The sequence below is a fragment of the Gallus gallus genome, chromosome 1 (assembly GCF_016699485.2).
Source record: "Gallus gallus isolate bGalGal1 chromosome 1, bGalGal1.mat.broiler.GRCg7b, whole genome shotgun sequence".
In the NCBI taxonomy this organism is placed as follows: Eukaryota; Metazoa; Chordata; class Aves; order Galliformes; family Phasianidae; genus Gallus; species Gallus gallus.
In genome coordinates this window covers 99,747,861-99,764,528 of record NC_052532.1, presented here as the reverse complement: position 1 = coordinate 99,764,528, position 16,668 = coordinate 99,747,861, and the positions used below count along the sequence as shown (strand labels likewise).

Sequence of the window (16,668 nt, the reverse complement as noted above, 5' to 3'; positions counted from 1 at the left end):
GAAAGGCTGAGAAGCAGTAGGCATAAACTGCAGTGAATTCTAGTAAGGCATAAGGAAAGAAAATCACTCTGCAGGCAATCAAGCACTGGCACAGATGGCTTTCCAAAGAGGTTCTGGGGTCTTCCATCTTAAAGATATTCAGAACTTGTCTGGACACAGCCCTGAACAAAGTAATCAAATTCCAGTTAGCTCTTGCTTGAGCAGGAGGTTATACCAAATGGCTTTCAGAAGTCCCTTTCAGCATAAACTTTGCTGATATGATTCATGACTAATGGTAATCTAAATTTAACGCTGTGCTGAAGTCCTCCTACCTAATTTTGCAGATTCACAAATGAGTATGAGAAATCATGGAGTGTTATATTATTTTTTCATCAGCTTATAGCACTGTGTATATATATATAGACAGTAAGATGTTACAGTTGATGAATAAGAGCTCACTTAATTACTACCAGCTCAGCTTCCAGGGCTTGCCTGTTAATTATTGCTACCAGGATCTTGTTGCCAGCTAGAACCGTTTAGCAAATTAGTTCCTTTGTAGCAGTCACAACTGCAATTGGAGACTACCCACAATAAGTTTTGTCCTTGGCTAGAGTGGAATTGAAGCACTGAATTCTAAGAGACCACAACTTCATTTGCTTCTCCTTTGATTCATCTCCTTTGGGCATCAATTCTAAATTTAAACTGTAGTAACATTTACAGGTAGTAGTGTTTAGCTTTTACTAATGGTGTACAGTGTCAATGGTATGAAGTCAAAGCATGCAAAGTAAGACAGAGGAATCCAAAGTCAGTTTGTACTCAGCTCTTCAGATTTCTGAAAGAAAATGTCTGGTGATGAGCAAGACAGGTTCTAGTATTGTTTCATACATCATGGGTTATTTTGATGTGTTGACCTCGTACAGCCACCAAACTCCAAACAGTCCCTATCCCAACCCCTTTCCTCAACAGGACATTGTGTGAAAATAAGATGGAAGATAGAATCATAGAATCACAATCTTGGAATAAACCTACAAGATCATCTAGTCCAACTGTAGATCTTGTAGGCTGAGATAAAGACAAGGAGGTCACTCTTCATTTTGGATTTTGCCCAGGATTGCCATCATGTGTAAAACAGGAAAATGGGGAAAAATTAATTTATTTCCAATAAAAAATAGACTAGGATGGTGAGAAACACAGACAAAACTAAAACACCTTTTTCCCAACCCACTTAATCCCAGGCTCATCTTCTTCATTCCTAGCTCCTGTCTCCCTCAAGTGGCACAGGAGATGGGGAATGGAGCCTGTTTTCAGCCCCTCACAGCTACTCTCTGTCTTTCCTTCTTCCTCTCACTTTTTCCCTGCTTCATTGTGGGTCCTCCACAGGCTGCACTTCCTGCCAGCAACCTGCTTCTGTGTGGGATCCTCCCCATGTGCTGCTGTTCAGTTCTGGATCCTGCTCCAGCATGGGCAATCTTTCATCTGCAGCTTCCTTCAGGTGACATCCATGTGCTCCAGCATGAATTCCTCCATGGCTGTAGTGTGGAAATCTGCTCCACTGTGGGCTCTCCATGGGCTGCTCTACCCTGAGTGCTGTAGGGCCGCTCCTTACCCTGCTACCCTCACTACTCCTAGCCATGTGCTGTGTGCCCTCCTCTACCCAGGCTGTCTCCAGGCACCTCAGGGCAGCTGCTTGGCCCTGCCCTGCCCTGCATTGTGCTAGGGCCATTGGAGCCTGCTGGAATTGCCTGTGATGGGTCATAATTACCAATTTTCCATTTCTCAGCTTTTTGCACTTTTTTTTTCCTAATCTGGGACAGAAACTTTAATATTTCCTTTCTGAAGAGATTTCTTCATTTTTGCATATCTTGTTCATGAACATGAATGCTCAGAAATGTTGTAAAAAAACTATCTATTAAGTTTTATGGTGTAATTAATGGATAGGCGTCTCCTGTAAATAAACAAATGTTCCTTCCAACCCTGCAATTCTGTGATTCTGTGATTCATGTGAAATATTACCCTCATCTACAGGTTATCTCTGTCTTATGACAGTCCTTAGTTGGTACAAGCTTTCAGAACAGAAATGAAGCTGAGAAAATCATCTCGTGAGAAACATGTTCCTCTTAGTTACTATGAAATTTTGTTTGTTTCTCTGCTTGCACTTTTTGTGTGTGTCTGTGTGGGGCTGACTGTACTTTCATGGTTAGCAATCAAGGACTTAGAACAAGGTAAGTACCAACCTTCAACATTTTCAGAAGATCTTTAGTAGAAGTTCAGACTTTGAAGACAGTATCATTGTCACTGTAATTATATTTCATATTTCTTACTATACTTCTAATGCTTTTGGCTTGGCTTTTTTGTTTGTTTGTTTGTTTATTTTACACTTTCCTCCCTGGATATTGACCTAAACAAAGTAAACCAAGATAGTAGCATTGAAGCATGTCTTAAAGCCTGATGAAATGAGAGAATTTTCACATCTTATAATTTAAGGAAAGTCCTTGGAATTTAATTCAAACTGTAAAGCTTTCGTTATTCAGTCATATTCATCAAATAGTGAACATAATATTGCAAACTATGAATTTTGCTCCTTCTCTGTGTATTGTTTGACTCTTCAAGACATTTATAATCCACTGGATTCTCTGGAGAATTTTAAAGTATTCCAGAATTCTTTGAATCTTTTTTTCTGGAAAAAAAAATAATAAATCTTTTTGTTGTTGTTTATCTATATAGGTAGGAGAGAGAGAGAGATTCTGTAGGAGACAGCCAGCTCCTAGCATTACGTAAAGTTAATAAAAGTAATTCTTAGTATCTACTCAATGCTCATAATGCAATAAAACCACACAACTGATGTTTGAAGAAAACTAAATTAAAAAAAATCTACATTGAATGATTTGTAAATGGAATTGAAATTTTAGTTTGAAGATTTTTTTAGATTTATATTAACTGTGCACTTCACCAGGAATGGCTTCCCAGTGCAAGGGCGATATTGAGCTTCCCAGGTATCTTTCCTTTAGAAGATGCAATAGCATTAGTTTCATCATGAATAAATAATATTTCTAAGACATTTTTAAAATTATGTATGACATAATTTACTTAGAAAGGAAAAAAACCTACTATTTAGAAACATCTGTTTAAATAGATATTCAGCTGTAAAGACAAATGGCCTTCAAAGAATCTTAAGGTAATGTAATTACTGATTGATATTAGGAAATTAGTGTTGGGCCCTCCATCACAAGTTGTTTATGATAGTGTTTCTTAGTTATCTCCTCTTTTATTTAAATTCATTTTTTGGATGTTAATGCCTTTATTCACATTCTAAAAATACTCCTGGTAATATAACTGGTAAACAAAAGGTATTTTCTATTAGTCATGTTAATTCAGCTCTTATCTGAGAATTTCTGTTGTGTCTCTTTGTTCTTCGTATTAGACATAGCTTCACATGCTATAGAGATTCACAGAATCAGGGAATGATTTAGCTTCAAAGGGATCTCTGGAGATAGTCTAGTCCAATGCCCTGCTCAAGCAGGGCTGCCTAGAGCTGTCTACCCAGAACTATGTGCAGATGGCTTTTCAATGTCTTCAAAGATGGAGATTCCACAACCTATCCTGGTGCTCAGGCACCCCCACAGTAATACTACTGTCTCCTTTAACTGTTCACACTGCTGCTGGATTCAGCATTTAGCGTGAAACTGAAAGTAATGAGAACCAAGGGCAAGTTGTATTCACAGAATGTTTACAGTTGTTATACTTTTGTCAAAAATGACCTGACACACTTAAAATCAGCACTTCACAAAATATCTCCTTATACAAAGCAAAACAGGTAAAAAATTTAGTTTTGATGATCTGCATAGAATAAAATATATTTATTTATATTATTATAAATATATTGTATTATTTATAAATATTTAATTATATTTTTAATAATCTAGCTCAAACTGCTGGAAATAGTCAAGGCTACATGGGAACATTTAAAATAATTTCTGGGACATCATTCATTCCTGCTTTGCAAGATAAATCATCAGACGACTTCAAAGTCCTTGCCTTTGATGTTGAACACTTGGTAAGAACCTATTTATATCTGGTTAAACCAAGAGTATGCGGTAGCTACATTAATTTCCTAACATAACCTGTTGATGATGCTTTTTTACTTTCCCCAAACTGTGATATTTAGTATCTTAAGCTTGATCAGAAATCATCATAGAACCATAGAATCACCAAGATTGGAAAAGACCTCTAAGATCATCCAGCTCAATCATCCACCTACCACCAATATTCCCCCACTAAACCATGTCCCTTAGTACCACATATTTCTTGAACACCTCCAGGGACAGTAATTCCACCACCTCCCTGGGCAGCCTGTTCCAGCTCCTGACCACTCCTTCTGAGAAGAATTTTTTCCTAATATCCAGAGTGAACCTCCCTTGACACAACTTGAGGCCGTTCCCTCTTGTTCTATTTCTAGTTATGTGGGAAAAGAGGCTGACTGCCACCTCACCACAATCTCCAGGGAGACTGTAGTGAATGATAACATCTTTCATGAGTGTCCTCTTCTCCAGACTAGACAATCCCAGCTCCCTCAGCTGCTCCTTACAAGACTTGTTCTCCAGACCCCTCATCAGCTTTGTTGCCCTTCTCTGAATACGTTCCAAGGCCTCAATGTCTTCTTCTAATGAGAGTCCCAAAACTTAACACAGTACTCAAAGTGTGTCCTCACCAGAGCTGAATACAGAGGGACAATCACCTTCCTGCTCCAGCTGGCAGCACTATTTCAGATACAATCCAGAGTGCCATTGGCCTTCTTGGCAACCTGGGCACACTGCTGTCTCAAGTTTAGACTAGTGTCAAACAAAATCCCCAGGTCCATAATATTCTTTCTTTGTGAAAATCAGTGAAGCATCAAAGTTTGCTGATGCAAGCTATGAGGAGGGAAAATATATTAAAACCATGAATGTAGTGTGCAAGTAGATGTATTTTTCTTTATTTTATTGGTTAAAGATTTCTCTTCCTTGTACAGATACAAGAAATCTTTCAAGCAAGTGATCTGACAAATAAATTTAAGAGATGTGAAATTTTCCAGTTCAAGTAAGTAGAGTTAAATTTGCTGTTCTTCCCATCCAGAAGAAAGTTCAGGACAGAGATTTTCTGTTGTCATAAGTTGAGGTGAATGAAAATATACTAATAGGTCCCTATGGACTCAGGTCCATTTAAATCATGTTACTTGAGGTATTTGCAAGTGGAGCTGTCACTTGGCACCATTTAAAGCTGCATCCTGTTTGTCCTAAAGAATCCATAATATAGGTAGAGTAAGACTTAATTTCACTGGCTTAATTTCACTTCTCTATATCCTGTTATCTTTGTTGTCCTACAGAAGGCTACCTGGCAAAACAGTTCAGTAAATGCAGTGAAATCTGTGGTACTAATTCAACCTGCACTGTTCTTCATATGGTCTTGAGTCTACACAGCAAATGTAATACTATAACCCACTTTTATACAGTTCCAGAACATTCTTCCGTCCTATCCACAGCATTAAAACATTATGAGCTCAAGGAGAATAATATGCTTTTTGTTTTGTTTTTTCCTACAGGAACCCTGAAGAAGGTAATGAAAACTTCAAGACATCTCAAACAGGGTAATTACATAGAACAATTTTTACTTATACATGAGCAAGAGACCAGGATTTTACTAATAGGATAAGAATATTTGCCAGCTATGAGTACATGTGTGTTGAAAATGAAAAGTGGATTTGAATCAATTGATTGAGTGTAATAGTGAGGTCATAAAACAAATTACTTAGAAAGATGGACTACGATAACCTTATGAAGGCTTTTATAATACTCTTTTATAATACTAAGGGAAAAGAAGTAGGCAGTGCATACAGTCTTTTGTCTCTGAAGATGAATCCAAGTAGCAAGCTTTCGTTTCTACATGTAGAATTAGATTTATCAAAAATTTTCACTAACAATAGAAGCATGTCTGAGCTAGTTGTTCAAAACTCCAATTATAAGCAAAGGAAAAAAAAGTTACTTTTAGGGTTTTTTCATCCAATATATTTGGATGCCTTTTTAGGAGGAGACCAATTATGTCAAAGAAAAGCTTGTTTCCTTCCATCAGTGGCAATGGAAATCTAGACATCTGTCCTAATTTCTGCTTTGAAATAACATTTGTTTCTTTCAAAAAGGATTTTCAAGTTGGCTCTTTCTGTTAAAAAGGTGTTTATCCCTTTGGGCAACCTCGTTATTATTTGACCTTTAAAACTCTTTTGAGTCACAATGAAAGCAATAAAAGCTTTTGTTTACTCAGCACCTAGAGGTTATCAGAAACAAGAAATTAAAGAGGAGAGTTTTTCCTTACACTGCAAACTGTGCTCAATCCTGCAGTACAGCTGCAGGCCATATCAAAATACACTGCTGAGTCTGTTTCAATTTGATACTATAAACACTTAGGAATAATAATAATAACAACAACAACAACAAAAACTTAAATCTAAGTAAAAATTCAGGCCCCATAGAAGTTAAACAAATACAACCACTGATTTCAAAATATCTGTGGTTACAGCCTTTATTGTTTATTTATGGAAATACAGGAAATCACACAGCAGATCCTTGTGAAAGCAGAATCCATAGAGGACGTGTGAACATTTCAAGGTTCACCATCAATATTTTAGGGATTAATCTAGAAGACCTGTTCAGTAATAAATAAACCTTCTTCAGTTTATTCCAATTAATTTTCATTGCAGTAAGATCAGTGCTGTTGCTTTTTTTCTCCTACAGTGGATATAAGAGTTGTAAGGGAAATAAGAACAGTTTCTCCAATGTTCTGAGCTACCTAATAATTTAGAGCTTTTTCTTTGCATGTTATATTAACCACCCATCACTTTATGATACTTTGAGTTTACAAATGGAACCTGTATTATAATTAAATGTCAAAATATTAGGAAGTCAAATCACAGATTCACTCCATTATCTTGCTTAACTAATCACTTTCTGTTTTATATTGCTAGTGTTGTTGTGATCTTCGGCCTTTATCTTAACCAGAGAGAAACAGATGAGAAAATAAAAAATGAGTTACTTTCAGGGATCAACGCAAATGCAACTGATCTTTCTCAGACCTTGAAAATTGATGTGAACAGCATACAGATCACAGGTAATGCTAATATAAATCCTTGAAAACTGCAGTTAATATAAGAAACAACTTTGGATCTCAACCATCAGAAGGATTGTTATGCTTATGGGTGTTCTCCTCCATTACTCAACCTCCATCAGCAGGTGAAAGAACCTTGTCAAGTAGAAAGTATGAGTCAGTTTAGCATATGTCCACTGTGGAAGGAATAAAGGGCAAAGTAGGGATTTCCCAGTGAAAATCACCCAATTGCATCTATTGTATGCAGCATAACACTTGTAATTTCATTGTCCCTCAGATTAATGCAATTAAGCCTTGACTGTATTTCATAAGTAAATGCAACTATCAATTTGTTTTGCTCAAGAATAAGGAAAGTGGTTCAGTATCACAGTGACTGAGGACTCATTTATTGAAAAGATGTCAGAAAGAATAGCAAACTAATACAGTGTATGGCTTCTGGAGAAGGATGCCCAAGTATCAAATTTCTCTGATACTTAGGTTAAGTGCAAATGGGAAACAAATGATGTAGCTTTAAAGATGTTTTCAAATTCTGAAAATACTCAAATAAAGTGATTTTATGCAAGTACTAGAAAATTTGGCAAAGCCCAAGAAGAAGCCCAGCAAAATTAATGAGAATATTTCTTTTGACTTCAATAAGCCTTAAAATAGGCCTTCACTAAGTATAATGATAACAAGCAATTTGAATCCTTTGAAGTGGAAGTTGATTGGCGGACATTTGAAGACCTGATGGAGCTACAATTAAGTAGCTACTGATTGCCTTAAGAGGAGTAGAACATTTGTTATGCAACATTTCTTGCTCTGGTCTAAAAGGTGCATTTCTTGCTAAGTACTTCAGATATTCAAAGGCTAAATTTGGAGTCTTGACATCTTTATTTCTTTTTATTATCTGCACCACGTTTAAGAAGTTGTACTAAATAGCTGCACATCACTGTGGAAAGCAATTGCTCATTAGCCTTGAAAAATGCCTCCAAAGGAAATTATGAAGAGCTTTTTAAAAGGTTACATATCTGTTGATGAATTTTGAAGCAATAAAACTTTTCTTCATGTGCATCATTAAAATGTCTCTCTTCAAGTGAGGTAGCATCTGTCCATTCTATCAGGAGTGCTTTAATAAGTAACAACTGTAACTAATGATCCTAAGTAAACATAGTACTTTTGCTTCCAATGTCTCAGCACGTTCTTCGAGACAAACGTTGTTTCTATTTCACATCATGGAGGGAAGGAACTATAACACTTACCTGTGATGTGCTCCAAATAAATTTCCATAGTGACTAAAAGTAACTTTCTGTCTTGCAAATAATTCCAGATTAATTTTAACTAATTTATCTGATCTAAACACTGTTTTATGATGCAGATGCTCTGAAAAGCTCCATGGTATAAAAGAGTCAAGACAGACATTTCCAAGATAAAGACATTTTATATGTGTGATAATGAATAGAGACTGAGGATAGAAGGGAATTAAGAGTCTTTTCCTCCTTTGGACAGTCAGAGTCTGAGAAAACAATGTGAAATGGTCAAAAGGAGAGAAGCAAGATACTGTTAGTGATACAAAGAGAAACAGCCACAGCTTTTAAGGATTTTTTTACTGTGTTTTCTCTCTATTTTCTATAAAAAAAATAGATACTGCACTACAAAAGAAGTTCATAATGAACTTGCTTTCTTTCAGTGGTTGCTGAGAATCCTACTACTACAATGTTGCCTTTAATTTCCTCAGGTGAGTATCCTTCATGAAACATAAAATGAAACATAAACTATTTTTTTTTAAAGCTGCCTTGATTGTACTACCTGGGGGTTGGCAGGATTCATTCAGTGACAGCTTCATCATTTCTGACCATTTGAGAAACCATTGGTCTGAAGCCTGTACAAAACCTCTAAGAGCTTAAGCTGAGGAACAAAATAAAAGTTGAATCTGTCAACCATCTGAGCCACAAGATGACATTTTCATAGATTCAGACAGGTAGATTCACATACTCTGGTTATTGGTATACTGAGCAGTGTTAGTAGACTTTAATTCTGCTATCACTGGAAGACTTGTAATTTTAGGGAACAGGGCAGACACATCTCCTTGTCTCACAAGCTGGCATAGTAAAAACCCACCAAAAGTAAGCCAGAAGAGGAGTAGTACAATATGTCCTTTTTAGCACAAGATACAAATATACTTATATACAAGTTGCCACATACAAATTATCCAGGGCATGGTACCAAATCAGGCACATTGTGCAATTAATATGAAGTAAAGATACGCATGCTACATATAGACCTATAAATATAGGAGCCAACTATTTATTAGTAGCCTAATTACAGTCATAACAAAGAAAAATTTGTTACTCCTATTATAAGCCTACTAATGCATATAGTCCAAAGTATACAGTTGCTACTCTTTATTCCCAATGATACCATTAAAACCTGATAGTACACAGATTTTCTCCTATCTATCACTTCCTCTGGCATGCTATCTTAATGTCACTTTGAGTCCTAAGGTCAGTGTTGCTAGTCCATAGCAAGAAGAAAATGAGAGTGAGGGGGAGGAAGGGGGAAGGGAGTAGGGAGTTGCTGGCATCCTGAACTGGAATTGGAATAGTATTTCTAGCATGGATTCCTTACTTCTTTTTTGGGGTCTCCCTGAGGTCACAGAATCATAGAATATCTTGAGTTGGAAGAGACCCACAAGGATCATTGATTTCAACTCCCAAATCCAGTTATTTTTATATGCTTGCTAATACCATCAGCTTCCTTGTTCTTTCTTAGTCCCAAGCCCACATTTTACCATGTGTGGTATGTTATACCTGTTGGAACTTGGGTTTACTCTCTCTGTTGACCCTAAAACCTACTTTATCTACCTCACATGTTCTGTTAGTGAAATTGCTCAGTAATTGAGCGTGTATGCTTTGTATTTATACTACCAATGCCTCTGTCACTGTCCTATGCCTTTGCTTTTGTGGCTTTTGTCATCAACTTATATGTGTACATTTGGGAGTAACACCTGTAAGAACCCTATTTTAACAACCTTCAAGATGAGTTTTATTAGAACAGCCTGCTCATGCATGCAACTATTAAACTGTTATTTCCTCCCCCCAAAAGATCCATTAAATGAGACAGCAAGAAGTAAATTAGGTAGGTATGTACGTATGTAACACTTCACAAACTACTGTGAGGCTACAAATGATGTCCTCTGCTGAACGCAGTTGCAAGAAAATAGTCCATCTAGCTGCACCCTCCCTGCACCTCCTCTGGTCTCTCCTCTGTCTTTGAACTGTGTCCTCAGATTAGCTGCAAGAGAATGGTCCTGAATGGTCTCTAATCCATTTACTACAAAATGACCTAGCTTAGCTTAATAGTGTTTGCCAAATCAGCATGATTTGATAGAAAATTATTAGCAAATCATCTTGCAAATTTGTGCACCACTAGGTTTGAGTAGGAACATTTAACAAAAGTTAACTGTCTCTGACGCCAGTGATCAGCAACTACTAACATCAAAAGTGATAGATGATAAACTATAAAGGAGACTTTACTACATTTCCCACTTTATTCCTTCTAGCCTGTCATCTCATAAACTGAAAGGGTCCATTGACTGTAATGACACGCATTTAAGTGTTGATATAAGTAAAAAAATACAGAGGCATGCTAATACAAATTTGAAGAGGAAAAAAGGAGAATGTAGGAACTGAGAATGTCCAGAGACATCCTCAGTCAGAGGAAGATTGTTAGTAAAAAATTCTCTTGTGGGAAGGTATGTGGAAAGTATATAAGAAAGTATGAAGCAGAATGTTCTAATTTATTATCACTAATGCAAGTCTACTCAAGTACATAGGCATTTGATTATTTGTAAATATGTAAAAACACATATATTTAAATATGAAAATACTACACAGATTTGAGTCTCCTTATACTGTGACCACTAACTTGTTGAGCAATGTTATTTATATGAAGAAGTACTTATCTATTTAGTAGTAATTTTGAAGTTCTCATAACTTCTCTTTTTTTTTTTTTAATAGATCCTGTGAGTCTAATTACAAATTCTCTGGCATCAACTCCAGGTCAGAAAAGGGAAGGGAAAAAGAAAACAAGAAATCATTATTATTATTTTAATAAATTTTTAAAGAGCATTTTGAAGTTATTGAAAATGCATGAGATTAAATATAAAAGAATGTAATTTACAATAATTTTGTTTTCCATATTATTTCTCTTAAATTTATTCTGACATTTGACAATCAGATTCAAATCACTTAAACTGGAGTTACAATGCCATTACCTGAGCTGGGGTTTTGAGATACAGTAAATAATGCAGATCTCATAACAGCAGATTAGTAGCTCCTTGTTAATGCCCAAACAACTGTAGGGGTACTTTCAGAGAGCAAGAAGTAATGTTCTAACCCAGGGTTGTGTTTATGCACATTCAGAACAACTGACAACAATCAAGGCTGCAACAACTTCAGGTAGGCAACTTCATATGGGCAGTTTTATGAAATTGTCTGAGATCTTAGGATTACATTGTTTCTGTATGTCTTGTTTTCATACTAATTCTTGCATTCCATTCCTGCAAGTACACAATATGCAGGTTTACCTTTGATTTTACTAGAGAGGCCTCTTCAAAAAGACTGTACATTCTACAAAAATGCTTTACGTGTTATACAAATACTGATATATGTATATTGATACCCATACTGACTTGTTTTGATGCATACTATTTCTTAAGGTTTTGAGGAAATACTTAACTGGTAACAAACTCTCACATTACTTCTGATGGGTGGAAAGCCAAACCTGTTTGAATTGCTGAAAACTTCCCTTAGTCTCATAAAATGGTGAAATATATATGACATTTATAAGCATTTTTAAATGCGTCTTATTTATTTACTGCCATTTCTAAGTTGACTTCAGCAGTCATATTGCAATTGAGGGTAATTTACTGTTTCCAAAAGCAGTCAAAATCCTTCACGAGAAAATGTTAATTTATTTATATCCAGTAGATGGCAATGCTGTTTAGTTTTATGAGTTGAAGAATTAAACTAGAGTGGATTATGTCATAAATAAACAGTGTTTTCCTCTGTATTGGGCAAAGCATATTCCTAGATTATTGGTAAGGTTTTTTTTCTCTGTCTAGAATGCAGTCTCATCTTTACTCATCCATGGCAATTAATCTACTGACACTATCACCTCCATCACTTGACTGATGTACTTTTGGTTTGATTCATCTACCAAGTGGATTCAAAGTGGCAACTCTTTTGCTTTTTGCTGCTAATACTGAAAGTTTCTGTTTGTAAATCAGTTTGAAATGTTACCATACATCCAAACAAATTTCAGTCATCGTCACTTTTACATACACTTATATCAAAAGTGCATTTACTTAATCAAATTACAAAGAAATGATGAATTTGAAAATGTGTTTGGTATGTTGCACAAAATAGTTTATTTAAGTAGAGGAAGGAGATGGGAATTCATGGAAGCTTTCTTCTAGCCCTGCTTCAAACATAATTTTAAAAACTATGCCACTTCTCAGACCGTTCTCTACTCTGTGCTAAACGTTCCTTTTTAGTATGCGATATTTCATTCCTGGCTTCTGAAAATGCAGTTTTGTGAAACACAATAGAGTGGTTGGTTTGATTTGTGCTAGAGTAGCCAAAAGTAAGTCAATTTCCCATTGTAGTAAAACTGCATTGCTGCTTTATTGTTATTGCTGTTTTCCTTTCTATTTCAGTTGAGTGTTCACCGCCTGCTGAAGTTTGTGATGATGGAGTAACCTGCATTAGAAAGGATTTATTTTGTGATGGAATCCTGGACTGCCCAGATGGTTCAGATGAATTGGAAAAAAGATGTGGTAAGAATGTAAATCTATTTAAAGCGGTATTTCTGAGCATACTTAAACTTGTCAGTATTTTTAAGTACTTAATATCAATAAGCTGCACAATAAAGTCCAAATTAACTCTGCTAAAAATAACAACAATATCTAAGGGTTATAACATTTATCTTGTAAATGCAAACAATTTCATTTAAACTTTTAATTGATGAATATTATATTCAGTATGTAAGAAGGAAATATCACAAGGCGTCTACATTGATATAAAATGATAAAGAAGATGATGTTTAATATATGTATTAATAACTATAAATAAATATAATAGAAAATATAAAACAATGTCAAAAAATCTCATGTGAAGTTGTGTCCTAGTAATATCAAATATGTTCTTTCCAAAAACAAATGTTAAATCACATTATCCAGTACCAGAAGTTACTTACTGTCATATTCAAAGTCAAAAGAGAGGTTTATCTTTTAATTCCATCATTAAAAATATCATCATAAAAAATACTACAAACAGATTTTTACAATATACTAGATACACTCTGGTTCAATGATACTGCATCTCACTACACTTTATCATAAAGACAATGTATTCTCCTTGCTAATCTCCTCTCTGTCACTAGATAATTGGTTTTGGCTTTGTGCATAGAAAAATTAAGCAAGAACTAAGCTGATATGCCAGATCCCATTGTAAAGTTTCTACAGTAACATTAGCTGTAAAACATCTGTTTCGCTCTTCCCGGTAAAATCTCCTATGCTTCAACTAAAAGGGTACTCTCTAAACTAAAGCTATCCTGAACTTAGCTTTTATTTAGATTTGTTTTTATTATTTTAATATATTTTTAGTAAAATTAAAAGACAGTTGAAATTTGCCCTTTGTGAAATGATTAGACACAGCTAAGGATTCAGAGAGCTGTTCACACTGAATGGAGAGGATTTTTTTCATTTTAGTGGTAACAAATAGAGATCAGTTGGCCACCTTCTTGAAAGTCTGGGGACTGCTCTATCAGAAAAGTTGTATTCTGTGAGTCTGTATCTCACATGAAGGGCCACCTACTCTCTCCTGCCTCCATATCCTCAGACTTAGATGGTATGGTAGGAGTGTTCTGTGGCAGCATTTTGCAGGTGGAATGGTTGAGTATGACTCCCGTCATGGCACCTTTTGTTGGCCACCTATTTCCATCTTGTTACATTGAGCGCTAGGAAATGGGACTGGCACAAAAATATTTAAGTTGCTGGCACCACAGTGAGAAATGCAAGATGATGATTTGTTGCACGTTCAGAGAAGGACAACAAAGCTGGTGAAGGGTTTGGAGCACAGTTCTTATGGGGAGCGGCTGAGGGATCTGGGATTGTTTAGTTTGGAGAAGAGAAGACTCAGGAGAGACCTTATCAGTTGCTAAAACTGCCTGAAAGGGTGTTGTATCGAGGTGGGGGCTGGCCTCTTCTCCCAGGTGACAGCAGTAAGACAACAGGGAATTACCTCAAGTTGCACCAGGGGAGGTACAGGTTGGGCGTTAGGAAAAATTTCTTCTCCATAAGAGTGGTAGTGCATTGAAACAGAATGCCCAGGGAGGTGGTAGAATCACCAACCCTGGATGTGCTCAAGAACTATGTAGATATAGTACTAAGGGACGTGGTTTAGTGGGCAATAGTCATGGTAGACAGACAGTTCGGCTACGTAATCTTAGAGGTCTTTTCCAACCTTGGTGATCCTATGGTTCTATGATTTGAACATTTCAGCAGACAGCTCTAGGTGACCCTCCATGAGCAGGGTGTTGGACAAGGTTCATCCATCCAATCTCAACTAACCTATGATTCTGTGAAAATCTTTCAATCAAAAAATTACATATTTCACTCTTACCTAATTTTCCTGAGCACTTTTGAGCACTTTTTTTTTTTTTTTTTTTTTTTTTTTTGGTGCAGAATTGACAATGCTCCATTTAGCAGTGAACAGTCAAATTGTACCAAGGAGTCTGTTACTGTGTACCAAAATGTAGCTTTTTGATGGGGAGACACATTTGCTAATGTCTACGTTGCTCTTCACAGTCTCAGCTCTAGTATTGTCTTGCAAAGAGAACTTTTTAATGTTCTGGGATTTACTGGAGCAATTATCTCACCAAGGTGTTTTTTTAGAAAATATAATTTGGTACAAGAGGATTCTGGAAAACTTATTTCAATTCTGTTGTGAAAACATATTTCTGAGCTCTCCTGGGTAAAGTGGTGGAGTCAATCTGGCCTAAATTTTCAGAAATATGTGAAATGCTCAACTCTGGTTTAAAAGCAAAGAAGCAAACAAAAGATCAATACTTTTAAGAATTTTTATACACTCATTGCAAGCCTGTTTTTGAAGGCTGCTGATGTGCTGACTCCTGTCAGAAGTAGAATCCTCTTCAGACCAAAATGTTAATTGCAGACCTGCTTGTTATCTCCACTTTTCTGACTGCAGCCAGCTGAGAAGGGAAGTCTAGTCAAAACTTTGGGAAACTATCCTTCAAAATACTTTGAATATCCACTGAAACACATCAAAATTTTAAAACACATCAAAATTTATCTTAACAGCTGCATCAAGCAGCATGATCAGATATGAGAAGGTCACTCTACATTGAGGGAATCTGAAGGTCCTAAAGTAGCTACTGCAGGGGTTGGGGCAGCACAACACCAAAGAGTTATTCAGTCATTCATTTCTACTGTTTCATTGTTCTGAGATGTGGAGTTTGGTTTTGATATTCTGGTGAGTGTTGTTTTTATTATGGACGTAGCTAAATAAAAAAGTGAAGGTCCTCATAATAGTTAATAATTAGTAGTATACATCTCTTAAAAATTAATCTTTTTGGCTACTATGAATGATTAGATTCAAATTTATAAGTTTTACTCACATTTTATGAAAGTCACTACAACTCTGTTGTAGATGAGAATTTAACTGATGCTCATATATCGATATTCATCCACTTGCAGTCACAGTTATGTACACAATTCAGTAGTGTCCTGAGGGCTTCAGTGTGGTTGAAGGTATAAATAGTGCTTAAGCAGAGTTTTTCACCTGAGGCACAGCCTCTTATGCACAGAGCTTTTGGATATGGTTTGCATCTCTCCCTGACTCTCTGCCACATATAAATTGTGAGTGCCCTGCTCCTTTTAATGAACATATTATTTCTTGATCATAGCCACATTTCACCAGTCGCTAATGAATATGGACAACTGATCTAAACATCTCAGAATATGAATACAATTTCAAATAGGCAGAAAATCATGAAAGGAATGAATTGTACTTATGGCTCACGTTAGTGATCTGGATGGGTTGGTCTTATTCATTTTTACTGATGCCTGGCATTTCCGAGCAATTCATTCAGTTGCCATTAGATTGGTAGTTTCAGTTCATAGCCTTACAGAAATACAGTTCTGGCTAGAGGACAAATTGTTGCTCTATCACACTTCTTTTACATTCTCAGTGTAAAAATTTTCTGTCCAAAAATTCGAGTTTTCTAAATTTATATATTTAGATTTCTTAGCAGACTTTGCAAAACTAGTGGATCAAATGGCAGTAAGCCATATGCATGTTTGGGATACCTGCCAACTTTTCTACCTCTTTGATATTTCATTTATGTTACATCACTAGAGTAGCTTAATACATTCATATAAAAGCTAAAATTGTCTAGATTTCCAGAAGTACTTCAGCGTCTTACAATGAGATTTATAGCTGATATATAATTCTTGTTATAAGTGCTCTTTCACACAATGGAGTTGCCACCATTTAA

The 16,668-nt window shown here is 36.0% G+C and overlaps 1 protein-coding gene across 1 annotated transcript in view; it reads left to right on the top strand.

Moving 5' to 3' along the window:
• The first annotated feature begins 2,013 nt into the window (after nt 1–2,013).
• Nucleotides 2,014–16,668, top strand: part of TMPRSS15 (transmembrane protease, serine 15) — a 56,378-nt gene continuing 41,723 nt past the window's right edge. The window contains 9 exon segments of the mRNA XM_015298902.4: nt 2,014–2,201; nt 3,903–4,033; nt 4,988–5,055; nt 5,558–5,602; nt 6,974–7,116; nt 8,780–8,827; nt 11,109–11,150; nt 11,514–11,549; nt 12,809–12,928. Coding sequence (XP_015154388.2) covers nt 2,057–2,201; nt 3,903–4,033; nt 4,988–5,055; nt 5,558–5,602; nt 6,974–7,116; nt 8,780–8,827; nt 11,109–11,150; nt 11,514–11,549; nt 12,809–12,928 — 778 coding nt within the window. The 5' untranslated portion in view covers nt 2,014–2,056.